The 12,793-nt window shown below is 39.5% G+C and overlaps 1 protein-coding gene across 1 annotated transcript in view; it reads left to right on the top strand.

Moving 5' to 3' along the window:
- Positions 1–12,793, top strand: part of PIK3C2G (phosphatidylinositol-4-phosphate 3-kinase catalytic subunit type 2 gamma) — a gene marked incomplete at its 5' end in the record, with an annotated part of 212,422 nt that overhangs the window by 20,754 nt on the left and 178,875 nt on the right. The window contains 2 exons of the mRNA XM_082496368.1: positions 1,920–2,022; positions 9,825–9,895. Of these exons, the coding sequence (XP_082352494.1) occupies positions 1,920–2,022; positions 9,825–9,895 (174 nt within the window). The remainder of the gene's footprint in view (positions 1–1,919; positions 2,023–9,824; positions 9,896–12,793) is intronic.

Genomic DNA, 12,793 nt, shown 5'->3' on the forward strand with positions numbered 1-12,793 from the left:
GACGCAAGGATCATTTAGAGGCAGACATGATGAGGTGAAATGAGGAGAGGAAGAAGTTTCAAGGAAGCCATGGGTTGGCACAACACAGATATGAGCTGAGGAGCAACAGAAGAGAATCTGTGCATTGGTACAATCCCAGGAACTGGTCACTTGGACTTTTGCTTGTAAAGGGATTTGATAGTGTTGAGGCATAACAGTGACACGCTTTCCACTCTGCTGTTAACATCTGTCTCATACACCTGTACTTTATGCTTCTAAAACGAGGGAATTTTGCAAATGCGTGGAATTGCTATCAGAGGACCTTGCTTTAGGTATTTGTTATGTCAGATGGAAATAGATTTGTCGTCTGTGACCTTTAATGTATTTGTTTTAAAAAAAATAAAAATCCTGTATCTATACTTCCACCTTTTTTGACCTCTAATGGAGAGTATGTATTTTACTTAAATACAGTGCAGTGTAGGTGCAGAACATTTACAAGATATATGAATTCCCTGCAATTGTGCTGAATGGCAGTTATGTACAGCACACTTATTTAAGTTCAACCATTCATTTGTGCTGGGGACTTCTGCTGCCGTGTTAGATATGAGTCTCTCTCCTAAGTCACACTTTCCATGTTTTATTCATAGGGCAAGTGGGTGGTGGGTTGTTTTTTTTTTTTTTTTTTGAATGAAATCCAGCCAGTTTTATTTAGACATTCCATCAAATGCCTTTTTTTGGTAGAAAGGAGCACCTTTTACATCTGAATTCTGAATTTTCCATGGCACTTGACAAATGAGAAAAGAATCATCTTTCCTTCATGCCCAGGGAGTTCTGAAAAAACTTACCATGCTGTAAATCTGTATAAATATGGGACGTCCCTTTTGGTGCTTCTGTGGCTGGAGTCTTGAAAAGAGCAACGTGAATCTAATTGAACATGCAGTAGAGTTGTAACTGATGATGCATATTAACTTGTTTTGTTGATGTAATTACCTTTGCAAAAATCAGTGTCACTTTTCCTACCCGTTAATCCCAAAGGATTTTTTTTCTAAATGTAAAAAGATGCTTGCCTTAACTCTGAAATAATTTTTGTATTATTTCACCTGATTAAAACAAAAAATGGAAGGGAAACACTGAAATTATCTTTGTTCCAAATAATTTTAAGAGTGATAAACTAAACCTGTATTATAACTTAGATGAAGTTGCCAAGAGTGATAAGTGGACTAGAAGCTACTGTGAAGAGGCAAATAAGAATAAAGAATTCCCCTGTCATGGGGTGGTAGAGCTTCCTTGACCAGCAGAGCAGTTTGTATGAGCCACTCCACCTGAGTGAGTCGAGCTCTGCCTCTGACCTTGGCTGGCATATGATTTGAGAAGGAGGCAGTCCGAATCCCAGCTTCTTTTACCATCTGTATGTGAGCTGCACAGGGTGAGAACTTTGATTTTTTTGAGAATCACGGCCACCTGTCTTAATGTATGTAATTTTCAAACCTATAGTTAATATTTGGTTTGCAAGTTAGATATCAAACACTGCAAGTCATTCTGCAGTGGTGCATTCATAACCAAGATACTTTGCATAAATTGCACTAATTTGGGTTTGAAGAATATGCATGAATAATCTCAAGGTTTAGGAGCAAGTGCAGTTTGTTTAGGATATTCTTTCTCTGCGTCACTGTTCTGTTACAGAACTTAATGGTCAAAGGTACAACTCAGCAATTATTCTTATTTCACCAGAAAATATGCCAGAACCAAACCCCATCAGTTTTCATGGAAGTACGTGCCAAGTACAGGTTTTATATTATTCAATCTGCTTTACATTTAGAACTTAGTCCACCGGTGCTTTTAGGAGAAGGAGAGAGGGGGGAAAAAAAAAAGAAGGAAGTGGCAAGCAGAGATAACCTTTTTTTTTTTTTTTTTTTCTTTTTTTCCCCCCTGAACTGCAGTAATCATACTTTAGGCAGCCATGAAAGTCTTCGCAAGGCAACCACCTGCATTCAGCTTCGACTACACAACACTAGTAATTTGAAGCAAAGTTTGTCTCGAACGGTATGTCGTTTTTTTTTCCTCCTCTTTCTTTCAGCATCCCTGAAGGAATAAAATTTCACCAATCCTTTTAGGTAGCAACCTGCAGTTATAATCAAAGAGAGATTATTTACTTTTCTGAGAATGCATCTATTATTGCTGAATTCCCATTGAAACGTACTGCTCCTGTACTTGTATCTAGTGAGGTACTATAGAGAACGCACAACTGAAAAAGACCAAAGGTTACCTTTTTTAGAAGAAAAATCAGTTTTGTCAGAATTTAATACTATTTATTTCAGGTCGTCAGAGGCCTTTCTATGGTAGGCCTTTTTATGTTTCTAAACATAACAAGGGCAAAACCACTCAAAGTGCTGTGGAAAATGCATTAGATCGGGATTCTTGTCATTATCACTGAAAAGCAGGGTAGCCTTTTAAAAGCCAGAATCATAGTTGGTGTGTTTGTGAATGTGTGATGCATACTTGTGTGCGTGTGTACGTGCTTTGCTTGTATGTAGACGTGCAGAAATGTTGTCTGAAAGGACATTCAGTCCTTACAGAAAACACTTTTATCATCATCTGAAAACCAGGGAGATTCCTATTCAGATTATGTGAGTTTAAGCGACCTTGCAGTGGATTACTCAGCTTTGATGACACTGACCTGTGCTGCTAAATGTGAGCTTTATTCCCAGTGGACCACCTTGAATTACTTCCAACCCAAAGTTTACAGTAGAGGAGAAGCTTTGTTCTGGGCAGTGTTCACTGGCAGCGTGTTGACTCTGTTCGCGGGTAGTACCAATTACCTGCTTTGCATAAGTGTGCTATCAGCCCGAGTCTGTCAATATATATGGGTCAGATGTCAGATTTCTAACAAAAAAGGGTAGGGGCTTTCTTTTAATTTCCGTCACTATGTGAAACATCAAGTTCAATACATTACCTGCAGCATTAAAAAAGGACTGTAAAGAGGCCAAAAATATATATACACACACCTTTAGCATTTTAACCCATTTATAGATAAAAGCAGAATAATTTAGTGCTGATGTGTACAATCCTGGCTTAAATTATTGGCATTCTTCACAGCCAGTATTATTCACTTAATTAGTTATTTTTTTAAAACCATCGATTCTTCTTGGTATAACATCATCCAAAAGAAAGTAAATTAGGAAACATGGAAGCTTTCGTCATCAGGTCACTTCTTCCAAAATAATTCAGATCAATGAATTGCCAACTGCTTGCTCTCAGTCTAGAGAAAATACATTGATGTTTGAGTATACTGCCAGAAGGGTGTGAGCAAGTGTCTATCCGTGTCCTTTCTCACCCCATCCCCATATCACATCAGCAAAAGAACATGTCCAGTGATCAGTGGAATGAGTTTTGTCTTGGGAAAGTGTCTGTGGTACCTTGTTATAATGTAACTACAAGTTGTTGAGATCATGGCAGGAATCACCATGTGATTTCCGTTGTCTGCATAAAACAGAGATTAGATGGTCATTATAGTCCTTCCTAGAGTTAGATCTGTAACAAGACGTCCTGTGCAAGGAGATGGAAAACTTCATTTTTCCATATAGCGCTGCCAAAGAAGGGCTTGAGAAGAGTGGCGTGTTGGTGATTAGATATAATTATGGACACACGTAAGTATGTTTAATGGTGGAAAAGTTATTTACATTTTTTAGGTCAGCATCTCTATCTTTTAAGTGTAATAATATATTATTGACCTTTCTACTGGGCAGTTGCAGGTTTCCAACATTTTCTGGCCTGAGAAATCAATGACATGTGTTAGAAGTTTGATATGAGGGTGTGTTGCTGCTTGTATGCATATAGCATGTGCTGAAGGTATTTTTTATATGCATATACTGAAGAGGGAGCCTCAAACAACTTCCTGACAATCTCCTCTTCAAACTTTCAAGCCAATGATTGATTCTTTACAAGTTATTCTGTCTTCAAACAGAAAAACTAAAATATCGAGCAAACGACCTATTTGCTGTCTGTAGATCTGTTATTACTATAGATCTTCAAAAATATCTGCTTTGGAACCTAATGATATGTTCAGGAGTCTCTTCTGAAGCTGCAAAAGCTTGTTTGTGTGCTAAGGAAGCAAAACTCATCTGGAGACTGCCTTCATGATTCTTACTTACCTGACATAACACTGTTGAAATCGGGATGCGTAATTAAAAATATCTGTCTGTACAGGCAAATTACTATTATTTTATTATTATGCTTAATAACAGATATAAGTGGATACTTATAAGTAATGTGCAACTAATTTTATTTTTTTTAAACCAGACAGCTTCTGAACTTTGGCCAATAACTCATTGTTCACAATTCTTTTGTGAATTCAGCTGAAAACCATATTTTTTAACGTGAGTACCTGCTTCCTTTCCTTTTGTGGGAAGCTGGCATTCTGTAATGAAGAGGAAATTGTCTTGAACTGAGCAATTACAAGCAAGAAATTTGGCCTGGAGTTTTACATGGAACCACAGCTCTTTCAGCCAGTGGGTGACCTTTACTTTGATTTGGGGTTTTTTTGAGACATGAAATTTATCAGCCTTAACACTTTTGAAAAAAGTCTTTTATGACCTGAATTTTCAAAATGTTAGATTCTTACTAAGCTTCCAAGTAAGACTTATACAGGGAACGTAAGGTTATCTTTATAATATAGGAACATATTTAAGCTCAGTTTTATAGCATCTAGCCAGACAAAGAGCTTCTGTTGACAGGAGTGGGGATTCTGTACCTTGCAGATTTTTCTGCACACATTGAAATCTTGAGAATGACAATGAATATGGAGAAAATCCAATAGTCCTCCTGTCAAATGGTGGCCCAGTGTACACGGTTTACAGTAATACTGAGTAATGACTCCTAGATTTGTTTTGGTGACACATCTATCCTACTCTGTATTTTAACCTAGGTGGTCTCTAAGAGACAACTGTTAAGCAAAACTCCACAAGTTGTAGTGGGTCAGAAGTTAAACACCACCTAGCCACTAGTTATTTAGGAAGAAATTCTCAGTGGAACAGTGTAGAAGCAGAAATCTTTATCCAGATACCATTTCCAGGGAGTGCTCTGCCTATCCAAGAGACCCATTTTTTCAGATTTGTCCACAAATACTGATTATCTGGGAAAAGCATAAATCTTTGCAGTGGAGAGGCAGCAAAGAACACTTTGATGTTTCTAACAAGAGTCTCACTTGCCTCCAGAAAGGGATTTTTGGACTAAAGCAGCCAGCGATACTTCCTGAAAGTTCAAAAGGACTTTTATTTTCATATATACCAGTGTTAATGGTGTTAGTATTTTACTAGGCACAATGAGGTAAGTGTTAACTCTCTGAGCATAATCACAGACAAGAAAAGTCAGTCGTCCATCATGATAAGAAGGTGGTTTTTTTTTCCCCCATTATTTAAAAGCTTGTGACTTTTTAGAGGGATCGTGTAGTACCTCAAATAGAAGGGAGCCTTTTCTTGTGTTTAAGTATCCCTTGAAATTGTGCTACTGTAAAATGCTTCATATTCTATTAATATGCTCAAAGTCTCCTTCAACTCTGTTGTGGTTTGACAGGTCTAAATGAGGTTTAATATGCTGCAATGCACGGTGGAGGCCAGGAGCAGAGACCAAGCATCTCTTGACATTTCACTTTTTGGAAAGGGTTACAATTACCAGGGAGAATGATTACAAACAAACAAAAATAGTCTTTCAGGCAGGTAACTAACAAGCTTGGAAGACAAATTAGCAGCGTTCAGGCCATTAGAAAATATTTATTGTCTCAAAGAATTTGTGGAACTATAATTAATAACCTACAATAGGGTTCAACCAGGAAGGATGACATTTTAAGATATCTTCAAGTGAATTATTGATCACCCCTTTACGGTAACTGACACGGCTCTGAAAGCTTCAGGCCATGAAGTTACTTCCAGTTACTAATAATAGCAAAGAACATCAGCAGCTCTTGAGATGGCATAAGCCATAGAACCAGAGTTTTCCTCCAGCTCCAGGGCATGCCTGTGGCAGAGCACTCGTATAGGAAAGGAGACATTCTGCTCGTAGACAGGAGCACCAGCAAGTCTGTCAGGACCAGAGCGGAGACAGACCGTGGTGCACTGAATGCTGCGGTGTTTCCTTTCACTCTGGACCCAGTTCTGTGGATCTCTTTGGGTCTACTGGAACCTGCTCCAGTCACGCCGAATTCAAGGATCTAAGGTAGTCTACACTGAGCTCACAGTCAATTTTGTTGTTGCTGTTTTCTGAAACTTGTGGCTTTGGTCGTAAAATGTCTTTGAAAGTCACAGACTTAGAAGCAGTTTATGGAAAACAAATTTCCCTCCCTCAGAATTCATATAAAAAAATGTAAAAATAGTGTGCTTTTTGGAGGGGAAAAAAAAAAAGGCCACAATTCTAGACTTTTAAGTTTCTTCAGCTATATCAGACAGTTATGCACATTTGCAGCTACTCACTCATGGGGAGAATTTCACCTGTGATCTATAGGATCCTTCCAAATTTTGATCTTTGGAATATGTTATTTTATAGAAATCTCCACTGAGGTTGTAGTTTATCTAGTGTCACAGAAACATATTCGTATCTTGACAGCCCTTCTATATAATAATCACCCTTATGTATTCAGGTACTAAATAATTCACATACACACACCCACCTTTTGCCCTAGTCCACCAGATCCCCTTAAGCTTCTGGGTTTCCTATCAATCACACACATCTAATTTCTCTCTAGGCTTCAGGGCTCCCTCCTTCAGTCTCTGTCATATTGTTTCCAAGTTCATCCCTCCCTATCCTCTAGTCATGTCAGTGTATGAAATCAAGGAGGAAGTTAGTCACTTATCGGACTTTTTCTGTAGCTCAAGCCTTGTACCTGTGATTGCTCAGTTCAGATGTGCTCTGCTATTTTTAAGGTCTCTAGAGGTGGCAATGTGACAGCTAAGCATGCAGTGACATTATGAAAATGCAGGGTGGATTTTGCAGAACTTGTACACTACTCATCTGTAGGGAAACATGACTTTAAAAAGAAATAAAAAAAAAAAAAGGGGGATATGATCTGCTGAGAGTCAAGATGGATGCGATTGACTATTGCTCTGTCTACAAGTAGCAAAATCAGATCATGATATTAGAGCAAGCAACTACGTATGGACTGTTTGGTATTATTTGCTTCCTGGAATGCATGCCTTCTGATTATGGTAGCACTGAAAAATAATCTCAAGGCTTGAGATGTTGTACCAGTCCTATAGCATGCATTGAAGCATCATGATAGCTGTCAGAGGTCAGGTGTTCCAAGCCTCAGAGTATGGTATGGGCAGAAGATGTGAGCAAAACTGGCAGTTATTAGGTCAGAGACAGTGTTAGGTCAGTACAGTTAGTGCTGCACACAGGAAATTGGCATCCATAAGCTATTTTTGTATGTCTTGTAATCATTTTTGTAGAGGCAACTCGGTGAGGTTCAGAGACAGATTCTGAAATCGGCTGAGAAAAGACCTACTCTCAGATTCATCCCCTAAGCCCAAATACTTGCCCCTGTCTTCTCTACGGTAACATTTAACACTCTCATGTCAGTACAGTGAGATAAGGAACACAGGTGTTTGTGTAAGATCAAATGCCTAGACAAAGCGGAGCTTACTCCTTAGGTCTAAGACACATACATTCGAGGCTTAATGCATGAGAGTGTTCTTCTTACCTTCACCCCCTTCCACTTCATTCATCTAATTCGTCTTTCACTTATTGCCACTATGTGATAAAAGAGATAGTAGCACTCCAGATGGGAATTCTTTACAGAACATCTGTAATGTTTCTAGCTCAGCAAGATCCTGCTTCTCAAATGGCGCTAGTGCTAAGTCTCTATATAGCGATCTAAAGCAGAATTAGTGTGAATTAATTTACATGTCAGTTACCATTTAAATTGAATGTAACCATAGCAGAGACACAAGTTGCTCAGGAATGTTAGCTTTAGACCGCTACTGTACTTGAATTAATTAGAAAAAATTGCTAGTGTGATCACCTTATTCCGAACAACCTTTAAATATTTAAATTCGCTAACATTCAAAATGTTAGGAGAAGGCTTTTTTAGCCAAGCAATTAAAAGACTGTGGTTTTTTTTCTTCAGAAAATAAAAATTTCTTTCAAATCCTGTTTTTGGGGGAAAGAATCATGAATAGGATTTCATCACTGTTGGATTATGCTGTTCTCTTTTTTTTTTTTTTTAATTTTGTTTATTGCATGAAAGTTAAAACAATAAAAGATGAACAGATTTTTTTTTTTTTCTTACTGAAATATTTTGTTTAAAGTTAAACCATTTTTTCTTCCCTTCACAATGAACTTGAAAGTTTCATTAGCGTAGTCCAGCCTAATTTGGATTCACTTCTCGGATTCTTCTGTATCCTTGGCCAGATATAATTTCTGTCCTCTGCTCCACCTTTGAGCAAACAAATATTTTAGATCAGTACACATGTAAATAAACAGGCTATAGCCTGGTTGCCTAAGCTGTGTCCATCCCAGCCATCCTTTGCTTTTCTAGAGATACTAAGAAAAATAATGTCTGGCAGCTGTCCCAGCCACTGTGGAAACAGAAGCTCATCACTACTAGAGGTGTATGTGCTGTGCTGCTCTCCTGGTTCTGATTTCTTATTTAATTCTTCTTTCTCATCCCCCCACACTGCCCAGAGTAATACGTGTTCATAAGTATAATTTCCCTTCTAATCCTTGACCAATGAATTTGGGGTCGTGCTTGTCACAAACCTCTCAGTAACTTTTCCCTATGAATTATAGGGTCATGCGCTCAACCAGGAGTCAGAAAAAGGTAGTGTTTACAAGCTGGGCTGGCGATACATGCCACCTCCATGGAATGGGAGGAGTTAAGGCATCAAAGGCAACAAATCCATGGGGTTGGAGAAAGGACTATATCTGAATGGGAACAGGTTTGGTCAGCAGAATGTGTCAAATAAGGCAAAATCACAGAATCGTTTAGGCTGGAAGAGGGACCTCATGGGATCCTTCAGCCCAGTCCCCCTGCTCAAGCAGGGTCAGCTGGAGCAGGTTACCCAGGACCGTGTCTGGTCAAGTTTTGAATATCTCAGCAGATATTCAAACCTACTCCACAACCTTTCAGGGCAACCTCTTTTTGTGTTTGACTACCTTTACAATATTTTTTTTTTCTTGTGCCAAGGTAGGATTTCATGGGTCTTAATTGCTGCCCTTTGTCTCTTGTCCTGCCATGAGCACTGCTGAAAAGGGTCTGACTCCCTTGTCTTCATTATTGCCCATCAGATATTTGTACACATTGATAAGATTCCCCTGAGCTTTCCCTTTTTCAGACTGAACAGCCCCAGCTCAGCCTCTCCTCATTCAAAAAATGATTTAGTGCCTTGATCATCTCTGTGACTCTTCACTGAGAGAAGTCCCTTCAGAGGAGGTGCAAAGGATGGTTACAGATGTTGTCCATTCTGTTCTGTCAGAACAGGAAGCAGCAGAGAGGTGGTGATTTGCAAACTGATTTCCACTTCGTGACCAGTGTATATTGCCATTGCAAAAGGCTGCCTTCTGCTGCCTGTAACAAGAGAGCAGAGGCAGGGTTTCCCGAGGCCTGGCTATGGTCTTAATCTGTCTGTAGCTAGAAGGAGCTCCTGTGACAATCTGGTTTGGCCTCCTATATAGTACAACCCAGTATAACATGAGAGAGATTCACCAAATAACATTTCAGACCAAAACATCCTGAACACTCTGAAAGGAGAGGTCCTAAAAGAACGTGCTGACTTTGGAAAACACCAAGCAAACCTCTGCAACATACATTCTTCCTGTAAGAATACTATATCTCACTATATGCTTCTCTTCCACAGCGTGAGGATGACCAAAGACGGTTCAGTGCAAATCAGCTGTTAGAAGGTACTTGTGCCTGGAGACTAACTCGGTAAGAACACAGATATTTAACAGTATTCCTGTTTGTAATTGTTCATATTTGTAGTGAGCCTCCTGTCCCCAAAGGACAACTCTGAGACCTACTGGGGACAGGAATTATACCAAAGAGAAAGAAAATTCATTCAATGTTTTAACTCTCATTTTCAGACCTTATTGATTGCTTAGCAAAAATCAATAATTATTTATAGGTCTGTATAATTTTTCCCTATTCTCTCCCTTTCATGTCATTGAAGGTTTGATAAGAGCTTTCATGTTTCCCAAAGATTCTCAGGATTGAAGGAGTCATAATTTTCATGTGTGCGTTGCTCTTAGAGAATTCTTAAGAATAAATACTGAAAAAAAAAAAAAAATTTGCTCTTAATTATGCTTGTGTTTTCACAGTTGAGTGACGTTTTATTTTATTTTTTTAACGGAGGCTAGCTGTGACATGTTTTTAACTTGGCACTCAGAGCGCATCTGACTCTAAAGCTAAGTTACCATGGACAGGCACTAAATGAGATAGATTCCTCATTCAACTTTCATTATGTTCCGTTTCATGCACTTAGATAAAGAAGCTGTTAACACTTTTTGTAATGTTTTTGATCAATGTGTTATGAAGTACTTTGCCAAGAACGGTAGATGCCACAACTGTCATTTAGCAGATGGAGGAACACAGAGAGGGTAGTGACTTGTTCAAGGTGAATATCTGATGCTTACTGAGGGACCCATCTGGTTTCCTAGGAGCATGGCCCAAATTTCCATTCTAGTCCTTGCTATAAAGAGATCAAACCAATCATACGGTCTATACGCACACCACTTATTGACTGTTTTATTTTTTGCGTGGCCTTTTCCACTGCAAAGAGAGTCTTCAGAGGGCATATGTGATAAAAGATGTTGAGCTGCAAATCAACTGTGGTCCACAAAATTTCCTCTGATACTGTAGGGCAATGAATAACTGATAGCATAGGCAATAAATACTTTCTTCAACCACAAGTTCAGTAAATATTGAAAAAGTCAAAGCCTGAGTTGTGTTTGATCGCTATTTCCTGCTTGTCCCATAGATTGTTGACAGGTAGGAGAAAACATTTTCCAACAGTGATGACCCAGAAAGATCTGTGGTCAGACCCTGTGTTCTCAATTGCATTTCTAACTTATACAAAGAAAAAAAGAGGTAATAGCTAAGTGATAAAGTTTGCTGTCCATAATGTGCACAGGAGCTGCCTGTGATGATTTGCAGAAGGATTTTACAATGCCGAGTTGAGTGTGTGATAAAGTGGCAGATGAAATTTTGAGAAGATAAATGTAGATGGGAGGAAATAGTCTTAAATTCACATATGAAATCATAGGCTCTGAGCTGACTTTTACCACCAGGAGTGAGTTCTTGGGGTTATAATAAATAATTCTGGATGTCAGCTTGGTGCACAGCAGCTGAAAAAAAGGATAGAACAAATGTTGGGAATTATTATGAAAGAAATGAAAAACCAGAAACCAATATTATGCCACAGTATCAGTGTAGGGTGTTCATTTATCTCGAATATGGCCAACAGTTCTACTTCTCCCATTTCAAATATGATGTAATGGAACTTGAAAAAGTGCAGAGAAGGGCAGCAAGGATGCTCGGAGTAATGAAATGCCTTCCATATGAGAAACAAGTAATGATATTTTTCATCCTGGTGAAGAGAAGATGTGTATTTTATAGATGACAAAAATTGAGGAGCACAGAGAATATCTGCAGAAAAGGATCATCTACTGTATCTTCCAATACAGGATAAAGGGAACATGAAGTGAAATCAGCAGATTCAAAACAGACAAGAGTAGATATTTCTTCGTATAAGACCTAATTAAGTGATGTCTGGATACAGGCTGGCTTAGCTAGCAGTGTGTCCAGATGGTTTCTGAGTATCTCCAAGGAGGGAAACTCCGCAACCTCTCTGGGCAACTTGTGTCAGTGCTGTCACCCTCAGTACCTCCTGTGGTCCAATTTGTGCCCATTGCCACTTGTCCTGTCACTTGGCAGCACTGAAGAGAGCCTGGCTCCATTGCCTTTGTACCTTCCCTTCAGGCACTTATATACATCAAAGAGACCTCCCTGAGCTTTCTCTTCTCTAGGCTATATAGTCCCAACTCTCAGTCTTTTCCTATAGGAGAGATGCTCTGGTCCCTTCATCATCTTAGTGGCTCTTCATTGGACTCTCTCCAGTACATACAAGTCTCTCTTGTAGTGAGGAGCCTGGAACTGGACACAGTACTCCAGGTGTGGCCTCACCAGTGCTAAGTAACAGAGGAAGGATCACCTCCCTCAACCTGCTGGGTAATATTCCTCCTAATGCAGCCCAGGATACCGTTAGCCACCTTTAGCTTTTTTTTGCTGCAAGGGCACGTTGCTGGTTCATGTTAAGCTTCTTGTCCATGAGGATCGCCAGGTCCTTTTCTGCAAAGCTATTTTCTGGATGGTCAGCCCCCAGCAGGTACTGGTGTATGGGTTTATTCCTCCCCAGGTGCAGGACTTTGTACTTCCTTTTGCTGAACTTCATGAGGTTCCTGTCAGCCCATTTCTCCATCTTGTCAACATCCCTCTGGATGGCAGTATGACCCTTTGGTGTATCAGCCACTCTTCCCAGCTTTGTGTCATCAGCAAACTTGCTGAGGGTACACTCTGCCCGATCATCCAGATCATTAAGGAATGTGTCAAACAATACTAGACCCAGGACTGACTCCTGGGGTACGCCGCTAGTTACCAGCTTTCACCTAGACTTTGTGCCATTGACCACCACCCTCTGGGCTAAGCCAGTTTTCAATCCACCTCACTGTCCGCTCATTCAGCCCATTGTTTATTAGCTTATCTATGAGGTTGTTATGGGTGACAGGGTCAAAAACCCATGATTTCATTATGGAAGGTCATCAGGTTGGT

Source organism: Vanellus vanellus, assembly GCF_965231255.1.
Source record: "Vanellus vanellus genome assembly, chromosome: 1".
NCBI lineage: Eukaryota > Metazoa > Chordata > Aves > Charadriiformes > Charadriidae > Vanellus > Vanellus vanellus.